Raw genomic sequence first — 12307 nt, 5'->3', positions numbered from 1 at the left:
TGAAGCACCTAGCCAGGTCACCAGCTGGTTGGCAGGGGGGGGGTTGGCTCAGGCCAGCCTCTAAGGGAGGCTCCATAGACCCCCCACCCACCCCACACCAGAAGGACTGGACTCCCCTCTCCCTGGTGCTCCTTCCTCACGCCTGACCACGGCAGCTCTTTGAACTGTTTGTGGCTCAGTTTGCTCAGCAGGAAATGGGGTGGAGAGGCTTAAGTCAGCGGCCCGCTGATGGGGGTGGGGGGGGTGCGCCCGCCCAGTGCAGGTCTGAGCCGGAGATCCACGGAGAGTGGTCTTGCAAGAGCTCACGACCTGGGGTCCTCCAAACCGCGTCTTGCTGTCACTGAAATGTCTCTGCAGGCAGAGGAAGCTGAAGAGAGAGGTCGAGAAGCACAAGCTTTTTGAAGACTATCTGATTAAGGTCCTTGAGATAATCCCTAAGGGTATGTATGCCGCTTCGTCTCCACGGCCACCTCTCAGCCTTGGGACTAGGGCGCGGTGTGAGCCTTGACCTCATCTGCAGAGTGAGGACCCACAAAGGCCGATGCCACAGTGGAGAGACAGGGCACAGGGGCCGCGCGAGCCTGCCCGGTGAGCCCGGGACCTGCCTGTGCCGCGAGTGTGGCCGGAGGCAAGTTCTCGAGGTGCTGGTGTACGATCCGTACAAGGGGGACAAGACTGGTTATGCAGATCGGATGAACTCATCCTTCATGAGCCTGTGGTGCGGTGCCCGGCATTCAGCTAACACCCAGTATGTGTTAGCTATGATTGCCATTATTTTGTGTGTCTTTGGTTCTGGTTTCTTGTTTTGCGATGATCAGCTAAACTTACACAGACACCAGAAATGGGCTTTGTGTTTGTTTTATCCTGATGAGAACTGGAGCCCGTTGTTGTCAGTGCCAGAAGCTTGTTAGGAAAGGGAAGGGGGGGTCAAACGTGAATTTTTATCATCATTAGCTCAACGTCATCAATAATAAGAATAACTTATCATTTATTAAGTTACCATTTATTAACGACTATTAACTAACTTTGTGCTAGCCTCTTTAGGAAATCTTTTTTACCCCTCTCTATGAGCTTCTGAGAATTGTGTTACCCAGGCTCAGAGAGGTTAAGGAACTTGCCCAAAATGCCCAGCCAGGAAGTGGTAGGGCTGGGTCTCAGACTCTGGTCGGACTTCAGAGCCGCTGCACTAAATGCTGTGGAGCGATGAGAGCCCCCCAAACTGTCCTGGATGTCAGGGAAGGCTTCACGGAAGAGGTGGCCTCTCATGGGGCTCAAATGAGGTCAGCAAAGGGGAACGGTATTTCAGGCAGAGGGAACAGCACCAACGTAGGCTGGAGCCAGAGGCCTGCATGGTGAATTTGAGGATGTTGAGTTCCAGTGGGCTGGAGCACCAGGACATGGCAGGGGTTGCTGGGAGATGGTGACTGGAAGGTTGAGGAGCACAAAAAGCTTTGAGCACCAAGCCAAGGAGGGGTGAAGGCTCCGGGTCCTTGGGGACCGTCTCCTGTCTCACTGGGCCTCCTGGCTCCAGAATCTGGGTTCTCGGCTGCTAGGGGACCTTTCAAATGTTAATTGAAGAGGCCGGTGGTGGGTGAGGGGGCTGGGCACCTGCTGTCCTGGGCTAAGCCCCGCATGGGTCGGCTGGCGCCTCTCAACTGTGGGCCTGCAGCTGGAATCACAGAGCCGCGGCAGAAGTCCCATCCACATCGTTGGCATCACCCCTGCAGGGGCAGGTGAGGGCTGGGCTCTCTGTGCCCACCCACTCCGTCATGGCTGTCTCCCTAGGCCACAATGAAGGGGAGAAAACAGAGGAGCCAGAGGTGGTCCTGGTGGAGACCATGGTGGAGCACTATGGGCAGCTCTTCACAATCAGCCAGGACATCCAGAAGCATCTGGAAGCCTTCTCCGAGATGAGCCAGGTCTTCCACCAGAGGCTGGAGTCTCTAGAGGAGAGCCACAGGGCTCTTATCCCGGTAACAGCTATCTGCAGCCTGGTCCCTTGCCCTTAGCCCATAGGACTGGGGGCAGAGGGGGCCCCCTTCCCTCTGCACCTCAGGGGAGAAGGCTCGGAGCAGCGGTGGGCTGCAGAGAGGGTCTGGGTGGGCCTGTCACTCCAGAGCCTTGTTCTGTATCCCCTTCTCTCCCTGTCTGCTGGTTGACTCGGGGTTTCTCCTGAAACTTATGCTTATGCTCAAAAGGTGTTCTTGGTGGTAGAAAAGCCACGAGTTCTAGATTCAAACAGACCGGGTTCCAATTGCACTTCACTCTCTGACTAGCTGCATGACCCTGGGCAAGGGTGACCCCTCTCTGAGCCTCAGTTTCTCTGTCAAATGGCAATGCAACCTAGCTCATAGGGTGTCATGAGACACGGAACAGTGCCAAAGTGCGTGCCCCAAGAAGTCACCTCTCTGTCCTTTTTGGTTAATCTTATAATACATAGAACTTTTGCCAGGAGGGCCGGGCATCCCAGCCAGGAGAAAGTGCCCAGGCAAAGGCATGGCAGGAAGAATTTGCATGCTGCAGCTGGGGCCTGGGACCAAGGAGGGGAAGGGGACAAGGAGAGGAAGGCTGAGGATGGCTTGATTCTTGCAAAGGATCAGGGCGTGATATTTGCAGCGAGTCTCTGCCCCCTAGTGGCCGCACTGAAAACCTACATGACTTTGCACCTTTTTCCCTCTGGAGAGCCAGACCCTCTATGATTGGGCAGGACAGAGCGAGACACAGTTTACCTGCTTTATCTTATTTAAATCTCACCCCAGCACCTGGAGCTAAGTGCTTTAATTCCTAGGCCTGAGACAAGAGGAGGTGAGTGAAGTGAGCATTCAAGTGCTCGTTGGACCCCATCTTTATTTAAAATTTTAATATTTTGTCCATCATGGATGCTTTGTATTAACTTTGATTTTTTAAAAACATTGGATTAAGATACTATTTATCTTAATTAATTTATCTTCATTTTAAGCATATGCTGAGTTTTTCCACCCCATCTTAAATTTCGCACCATAGACCCAGCTGCGCTCTTCTTCCCACTTTCCAGGGGAGGAGACTAAGAGGCAGAGAAGTGAGGACACCTGTGTATGTCCCGTGTCCAAACTCACGCCCCATGGGGCCTCGCGGTGGGGTGTGGCCCGCACAGCCCTGTGTGGAGCAGGCTGGGCCACGGGAGGCTGTCCACAAGGGCACAGACTCTTGGCTCTGGTTACGGGAGGAAGAGGGGCTCTGGGGGCCGTGAGCCAACATTCAAACCCCAGTCAGTCTGGACATGCCCTTTCGGGCCTTTCCTGGTGCCTTGAACAGCTAGAAGACCCAGAGCTTTCCCCTCCGCTCACCCCCATCATGGCACAGACCCCGTTCCCCGCCCCAGGGCAGTGAGCTCCTCAGGACCAGGCCCAGGGCAGATGCCCCAGCAGACTTCGCTGCACCCAGGTGACACAGCCTCTCCCATCACAGAGCCTCAAGATTCAGCTGTGTCAGCTGCAAAAGCGATGTCATCACGAGCAGAAGCGGTGGGGGCAGTTGGGACACCGTGTCACCTCCCAGAAGGACATGGACAGCTATAATGTGAGTCCGATCTGTGGGATGGGGGTGGGGTGGGGGCAGGGCTGGGGGCTGCTGTCTCCTCAGTAAGCATCACGCCCCCCACACTCACACACACCCCCTACTTACCTCGCCCTGCTGTCTGCTTCCAAAGGGCTTCCCGAAGATGGGGCAGAAACTACTTTACAGATGGGAAAACTGAGGCCACAGAGGGGCAAGAGACAAGCTCTGCCAAGAACCAGAGCTGGGATCCCCAGCCCCGTCCCAGGGCTTGGCATAGCTGGGTGCTTACCCAGTCCTTCTGTGATGCTTGTGGTTAAAAACAGAACAGTGGCATTTAAGTGAGTTATTACGCACTATCTGCAGGAATTCATACGTCTCTGTGATCATCCCAGGCAGTGCTTAGCCCCCTAACCCAGGACAGGCACTTCTAAATGTTGGTGGACTCATTTCTGTATCTATTTCACAGATGAGAAAAATAATATTTAGAAAGAATAAGTCATGGCCAAAGCCCATGCCCAGGGGCCAGGATTTCTGGGCTTAAGCTCTCTAGCTGTTCCTTCCTGGCCTTTGGAATGGGGACTGGTTACCCTCTGGTCCCTGGGTCATCACTAAAACCAGAGCCCATGCCCTCCCAGCCGTAGGGGCTGCTGGGAAGACACCAGGAGCAAGGCCTGGGGCACACTCCACCTGGTCAGAGTGTGGTCAGCAAAGGCAGGGGCTTCTCAGTCCCCATGCAATCTTAATTTGGAAGACATGAGGATAGGGATCTACATGTTGCTGACCTCCAGCCAAGGGGCTTAGAGAGGGAGTGGATTGGCCACTATTTATAGAGCCCCTTCTGGATCTTTCTCTTCAAGATGGGAAGCAAGGCTGCCACCGCTGGCCACAGCCCTGAAGACCTGAAGTCTAGGACTCCAGTGCTGCCCAGAGTGAGGAGCTCCAGGTTCCTCCATGACCCTTCCCAGGCCCTGCCCCAGGTATGGATCACAGGTGTCTCCAGCTAGGAGGACCCTCTGGGAAGTTAGTTCAATGTCCCTCATGGCAGGGGAGGATGCTCAGGCCCTGGGGTGGGAGGGACTCAGGCAAGGCCCTCTGGGATTGCAGCACAGAGCAGGATGAGAAGGTGGCTTCTCTGGCCTGAGTGAGCTGGGGATAGGGGGCAGGGGGATGCTGGGAGAGGACCAGAACCTCTTCCTCCTCCTCCTCCTCCTCTTCCTCTTGCAGAACCAGCTGCTCGACTACCTGCAAATGGCCATCAACAACATGGTCCAGCAGTGCTCCCCCTCTGCCCACAGCACGCCCAAGAGCATGGGCCTCTTCTCTAAACTCGACCTGATTCAGGTGAGGCCTCCCTGCCACCCCAGGCTGGTCTCCAGCCTCAGCCTCTCCTGAGCCTCAGCTCATGGTGCATTCACATTTAGCCCCCATGAGCCTGCCGCTCCATGGCTACACAGACTCCTGGGGCAGTAGGTCTTGGGTCTCTATTAGTCACTCGACAAACTTGTAATGAGCTCCCATTTGGGGCAGGATCAGAAGCAGGTATAAAGAAACTCCCGCCCTCCTGGGTGGCTCAGTTGGTTAAGCGACTGCCTTCGGCTCAGGTCATGATCCTGGAGTCCCTGGATCGAGTCCCGCATCGGGCTCCCTGCTCGGCAGGGAGTCTGCTTCTCCCTCTGACCCTCCTCCCTCTCATGCTCTCTGTCTCAGATAAATAAATAAAATCTTTAAAAAAAAAAAAAGAAACTCCCGCCCTACCTGGTCTTTGTGGCCCCACCCTGGTACATCACACACACACACACACACACACTCACTCACACGCACGCACAGTGTACACACGCATGTGGACATTCGTGTGCTTTCTACACACCTAACAATACACGTGAAACATACGCAGAAGCACCTGCAAACACACGGAGATGCACACGGTGTGGTCACGCATTTACACTCACGTGTGCACTCTGAGAGGACACATTTCAGTGACTAAGGGAGCCTCGTCAGTTGAAATCTCAGACTCTCGGTTGAGTCCCCTGAGCTTCCCCTTCTCACTGCCCCCCAGGACCAGCCCCCCACCTGCCATATGCTGATGCCGAGGTACAGAGAATGTGTCTCTGACTTCTGACCTGCCTCTGGCTTCTACTGACCACAGAGCACGTCTTTTTTTTCTTTTCAATAATACCTTTACTAGGCTATAATTCACATGCCATAACATTTCCCCTCTTAAAGCATACACTTCGTGTTTTCAGTTCAGTCAGAACTGGGCAACCATCACTACTACCCAGAACATTTCTTCACTCCAAAAAGATACATTTTGCATCTGGTTTCTCTCACTTAGCATGTTTTCAAGGTCGATCCGCGTCATAGTATCAATCACTACTTCATTCCTTTTTAGGGCTGAATAATGTTCCACTGTGTGGACCAGTGGATCAGTTGATGAACATCTGGGTTGTTTCCGGGTTTTTTGGCTGTTGTGAATAATGCTGCCATGAACATGCACATACGGGTTTTAGTGCGGACATAAATGTTCAGTTATCTTGGCTAGATACCACTGAGAGGAATTGCTGAATCATGTGGTAACTGTATATTTAACATTCTGAGGAACTGCCAAACTGTTTTTCAGAGTGGCTGCATGATTTCACAATCCCATGATCAATGTGTGAGGGTTCCAATTTCTCCACATCCTGTCCACACTTGGTATTGTCTGTCTTTCATAATTCAGCCATCCCAGGGGGTGTGAAGTCATATCTCACCATGGTTTCGCTCTGCGTTTCCCTGGTGACTAACGACATTGAGCATCTTTCATGTGCTTATTGGCTATTCGTATCTCTTCTTTGAAGAAATGTCTATTCAGATCCTTTGTCCACTTTTAAATTGGATTATTTGGAGTTTTTTTAATTGTTGCATTCTAAGATATATTCTAGATAGAAGTCCCTTATCAGATATATGTGTTTGCAAATATTTTCTCCCCTTCTGTGGGTTGTCTTTTCATTTGATTGTGTCCTTTAAAGAACAAGAGCTTTTAGTTTTGATGAAATCCAGTTAAGCTATTTTTTCCCTTTGGTTACTTGTCTTTAGGCATCACATCACATTGCAAAAACTATAATCCCAAGTCATGAAGATTTACACCTAAGCTTTCTAATAAGAAATTTATAGTTTTGCTCTAATATTTAGGTTTATGACCCATTTTTAGTTAACTTGTGTATATAGTATGGGATAGGGGTCCGATTTCATTCTTTTGCATAAAGATATCCATCTTTTGAAAAAAACCTATCCTTTCCCCCTTGAATTGTCTCCTCTCCCTTGTCAAAAATCAATTGCCTACAAATGTGAGGGTAAATTTCTGGACCTCAATTCTATTGCATTGGTCTCGATGTCTATCCTATGCCGATACCACACTGTCTCGGTTACTGGAGCTTTGGGGTAAATTTTGAAATGGGGAGATGGGAGTCCTCCAACTCTGTTCTTTTTTTGAGGTGGTTTGACTCTTCTCACGGGGCATGTTTGCGTCATGACCTGAATGAAGCTCAGTGGCCGGGTGGGTTTCAGGCATGATGTGACCCGAGGCTCCCTGGATTGGCCAGGACTCGTCCTTTCCACGCTCTGCTATAAGCCATCCTCAGTACTGGCTTCGTGCTAGGTCACAACTTGCTCTCCTTACTTGAGGCAGGCTCAGTGGCGACGTTCAAACACAGGATGCTCAGTTCCTCAGGAACGCCAAAGGGGCGAGTACCTGCCCCAGGGTTGCTGTGGCAACAGCCCACAGTCAGCAAGCCTGCCTCTCTATTGAGAAGGACTTCTCACAAGCTCTCATACAGCATCAGGGCACAGCTCCAGGGACACCATTCACATTGTTGGCATCCCCTGGGGCACAACTCATGTTATTCATATTCACATTGTGATATGAATGATGTCGTTTTCAATAAGGGCACATTTGTCTAAATAGTCACAGCGCATTAATTTCATCTTCCTCCCGAGAAAAAGGAAGAAATTACACGGTGATGTCAAGGGGTGCCAGGGGTCTCCTGCAACAACCACTCAACCAAGACTTATTGAGTCACCCACATGTGCTCAGCATTGTGCTAGGTAAAGAGCTGGAGGTAGAAGGTTCTTGGGAAATGAATGCCTCTTAGAGAGGGAGGCTGGGGGCAGTCAGGGTGGGCTTCCTGGAAGAAGCAGTGAAAAGAGGCAAGCAACCACATTCAGGAAGCCACACCAGGACTTGGATTCTGTCATCCAGCTTTGCCACCCCTGGGCTGTGCAGCTCCAGGTAAGTCGCTTAACCTCTCTGAGCTGCAGTTTGCACATTGGCCAAGTGTCATTGATACCACCTCCTTTGCAGGGCACTTGTGAGAGTTAATGGAAGTGTAGGTAACCTCCGATGGTGCTTTGGTCCTTGGGACGGGATGTCAAAGCACCAGGCAGGTGAGAGAGATTTCTTTTTCCTCCCAGGAATTTATGTTGGACAAAATGGAGACAGTGAGATATATCTCACTGCTCATGGAACCTAGAGTATGCTGGTCAGGGGATAGTCTCAAGAACCCCAGAAGATACCCCAGATACTTCAGGAAACGCCCAAGGGATCAAGATTCGGTCCCCAGAACTCCCCTTCCAGGCACCCAGACTTCAGAGTGCCCCAGCTCGAACTGAGCCAGCCAGTGGCCATGCAGACCCTGCCAGCATCATGACCATCTTCCTACCTGTCCAGCCTCCTTTTCTCACCACAGTGCCCCCGAAGTGGGCAGGAGCTAGCCTGGAGGTGGGGGCGCTGTTCTCTGTCCTGGGGGATCAGCAGGCGTGGAGGCTGGGACTGGGGAAGAGAGAGTGGGGTTCCTGGGTTGAAAGCAGCAGTCAGGTGGGAGGTCCCAGGTTGGAGGCCGCAGACTCACAGCCAGGGGCGGGTTTGTCTAAGAAGAGCTCTGGATAGATGCCTAGCTTTTAGGAACATCCGAACCACGGGAACTCTCGTACAGAGCCACCCAGAGCTATAGGATGCATGGGAGCTCGCCTCACCCACAGCCGACTGGGGAGCACGGCAGACTGGGGAGCACGGCAGACTGGGGGTACTGAACTTGTCTATCGGGGGCATCTCATCACTGGTTCTCAGAAGCTGAATACCGAGTCAATGCCTGCTGCCTTCCCAAGGGTCCCAGAGCTGCCTGGAATGAATGCTGCTCTCAGAGAGACCTCGGCCAGGCAAAGCCCCTCTCCAGGCCGGTTTTCCATCTGCAAGATTGGGCAAGAGGGTGTCTAAGGGAGTCCCCTCCGAGTCTGACCTTCTTAGGCCAGGGTCGGGAGAGCTTGGTTAACCTGGAAGACACTGGTTTGGTTTTATTGTGTTGCGGTGTAAAATCCTCCTAGCAACCCTTCAGCCCTGGAAAGAATTCACCTCTGGAGGTCTGCACTGGTTTATCATTTGGGTAACATTTGCCAGCTAAGAACAATTGACAAGCTGCAAACAGCGGTCAGCACATTAACTCTCAAAGAAGAGTTTCAGAAAAGATGCCGCTATGCAGTCAACAAACACGAGGGTCGCTGTTTTCCAGGCGCTGTTGGGAGAGGGGACAGGAGGCTCTGAGGGAGGGAAGGCAGGAGCATGAGAAGGATTTGGCTGCTGAATCAATGAAGGAAGCTACATAGAATCAGGCTGAGTGTGGTCAGGTCTCTACGAGTAGCTTAAACAAAGGGGAACCCAGGAGGGAACAGACCATGGTTTCAAGATCTGATCTCACAGGACTTTGGAGAAAAGAGGACGTCTCAGGTGGGGCTTGAGTCGGATTTGAGAAGGCCAGGGTCGTGGGAGGGCTCAGAAAGGGAACGGAACACGAGGCGAGGGGCTTCCAGTTGGGCTGGTGCACGAAGAACCTGATGGGCGGTTGAGAAGGTGGACTGCAGGACCGTTGTGGGGTCCATGGGCCAGGCTAAGAGATTTATCCTTGGACCCAGAGGCCACACATAGGGGTGTCTTAGCCCACTTGAGTTGCTTTCACAGAAGCCCAGACTGGGGGCTTAAACAACAGACATTTATTTCTCACACTTATGGAAACTGGAAGGGTCTGGTGAAGGTCCATTTCCTGTTCATAGATGACCATCTTCTTGTGCCTTTGAGTGGTGAGCGAGGCAGCTCTGTGGGGTCTTTCTTATCAGGGCACAAATCCCACTCATGGGGGGCTCCACCCTCATGACCTAACCCTCCCAGAGGCCTCACCTCCTAACACACTGGGGGTTAGGATTTTACCATGTGAAGTTGGAGTGGGAGGACTCATTCAGTCCCTTGCAGGGAGACTCCCATTTTCTCAACCTTTCTTGGATCTCCCTCTCCCCATGACATCCGCTTTCCAGAGAGATCTAAAGTATCCCATCACTCTCCCTGTAATGTGGGCATGTGCCGGGCCAATGATTCTTAGATTCGAACCATCATCGGGAAGACTTGTGAAAACACAGAGTGTGGCCCCACTCCCGGAGCTTCTGATGGCACAATCTGGGGTCCTAGAGGCCTCAGAATTTGCATCTCTAACATGTTCCCAAGAGATACGGATGCTGCAGGTTCCAGGACCACACTTTGGGAACCGCTGCTTTAGAGTAATGGCAAATCCTAAATGCCTAAGCTGGCTCTGCTTCTCCTTGAGCACCAGCTCCCCCTGGCTGGACTTCAGTGTCCCATCTGCATGACGGGGCTGCAAGACGGTCCCCACGCTGTCTAACCTCCCGGGAGGTTATATGCCCAGGGGCTGGTTCTCTGGTTTCCTGGCTTTGCCTGTAAGGGCCTGGGGGTGGGGGGGGAGACTGTGGTCCTCCTGTCCCCTGCCATCTGCACGCTGTGCACCGGTCATGCGTTTGTGTGTTCTGTCACACTCCTCAGGGAGGAGGACCCATCGGAACAGATGCCTGCGGTAGCAGTGGCCTGGCCATCGATCTGCATTTGCAATGGGCAGCCCGGTCTTTTAGGAGCTCCCAGCCTCCCCCACAAGGGGCTTGGGCCACAAAATAGACAGACGGGGCGCTGGGCTTGGGCATGCTGCTGCAGGCATGTCCCAGAATGCCGGGGTTTATCCTTTGGCTTTTCTGTCAAATAGAAAGCTGTCTCAGCCCCGACCCTGTACGTTTAAAGTGCTTTTTCTTGGGTTTCGTGTTAGCTGCGAAGAGGCGTTCAAGTGCATTTGGAGAAAAAAGCAGGGGTTCGAGTACCTTATGAAATGTCACTTCATCTGACTGCCTGTTCAGACCCTGAGACCCCAAGATCTCAGGTGGTCCAGGGCTTGGACACTTGTGAGACTGTGAGCTCATTACTGGCCAACAGATTCCAGCTTTAAGTAACTCCACGTGTGAGAAAATTCTTCCTATAGACTGTTCTGGGAAAGTTGGGTTATTGGCAAGTGGCTGGTGCTGAAGAAACTGTCTATTCGGCAGGAAAATAAAATTATGTCCTCTTTTTAGACCATACACGGTAGAACATTCTAGTTCCTTTGAGTGGTTGCTTTCCAACTTCCGTGTCCATTAAAACCACTGTGACACTTGCTAACTAGGGTGATACCGAGAGCCTGTTCTCAGAGATGCTGGTTCTGAGGTGGGGCCCAGGAATCTGCATTCTTAGCAAGCTCCGGAGCAGTTCCAATGAGATGGCTTTCCCAGTATACGGTAATACTGGGTGTATAAATGCCAAAAAAGAAGAAAATCTGGTCTGTGTTGACCCGCTCTTCAGTCAGAAAGCACTTGGGAGGCATGACAGCCCCAGAAGTGATACCTGAAAATAATCTGGCTACATAAAAATTAAAACTGCATTTACCTCAGAACACATCAGTGTATCTGAAGACAATAAACTGGGGGGAAATGATGCTAGGTTTGGAAAAGGATCAATGGTTTTGGTATGTAAAGAGCTCTTACAAAGTGAAAAAAGGCAATTGTTCATATTCAGAAAATCACAAAATAAATAAAAATGGCCTATAAAGATGAAACATATTTCACTCACTAAAAATAAGATTAAACCACATAATTTCTGCCCGTAAGAAAATTTAAGCTAATATGCTAATGCTTGTAAAATAGGCTGTCTAAACCGTGATACTGTTTGCATAAACTCTCTAGAAAGCAATTTGACTGGAGGTCTCAAGGGGCTTAAAAAAATGTTTGTGTCCTTTGGCTCGACAATGCCAAGCCAAAAAATTTAAGCTAAAAAAGCCAGAGCTATTTGGTTCAAAAATGACAGAGAGCCCAACTCAACTTCGCTTAAGCCGAAAAAGGGAATGCATTGGCTTATAAAACTAAAGGCCAGGGACTCTAGCTTCAGGCACAGCTTGATCAGGAGCTCAATGTCAACAGAATCCTGTCTCTGTCTCTGGGCTCGATGCTCTTCTACCTTTTGGCTTCCTTCTCGGGTTCCAAGTAAAAAACCTCGACTCTGCATCCAAAGTTGAGTTCAGAGGAAGAAAGACAAAAAGTCCCTTCGCAGTAAGTCCCAGGGCAAGTCCCAGGGTTCACTCTGATTGGCTCGCCTTGGGTCAGGTGCCTCTCTTTAAACAAATCCCTGATTGGCCAGACTTAGGCGATGCATCCAATCCTCAACTAATCTCTGTAACTAGGGGGAATCCATCCTCTGATTGGCCAGGCCTGGGTCAAATTTTTGAGTTTAAGTGAGGTGGAATATCTTTTATGGCTAGAGTCCTTCTTCTGGAGCCGGTGCCGAATTCGGCATAAACTACATGGGCTGAAAGAAGGGGACATGTGGTTCCCCCGAAGGGACACCAGGCTACTGTGATCACCGGGGGGGGGGGGGGGGGGG

The 12307-nt window shown here is 51.4% G+C and overlaps 1 protein-coding gene across 1 annotated transcript in view; it reads left to right on the top strand.

The window, feature by feature from the left end:
* The first annotated feature begins 362 nt into the window (after positions 1–362).
* OTUB2 (OTU deubiquitinase, ubiquitin aldehyde binding 2) overlaps positions 363–12307 on the top strand; it is a 25634-nt gene continuing 13689 nt past the window's right edge. The window contains exons 1-5 of the mRNA XM_081830002.1: positions 363–440; positions 1786–1973; positions 3448–3558; positions 4395–4514; positions 4762–4878. Coding sequence (XP_081686128.1) covers positions 1839–1973; positions 3448–3558; positions 4395–4514; positions 4762–4878 — 483 coding nt within the window. The 5' untranslated portion in view covers positions 363–440; positions 1786–1838. The remainder of the gene's footprint in view (positions 441–1785; positions 1974–3447; positions 3559–4394; positions 4515–4761; positions 4879–12307) is intronic.

Source organism: Leptonychotes weddellii, chromosome 9 (assembly GCF_054177405.1).
Source record: "Leptonychotes weddellii isolate Sample4059 chromosome 9, ASM5417740v2, whole genome shotgun sequence".
Taxonomy (NCBI): Eukaryota; Metazoa; Chordata; class Mammalia; order Carnivora; family Phocidae; genus Leptonychotes; species Leptonychotes weddellii.
This window is presented reverse-complemented; position numbering and strand designations above follow the sequence as displayed.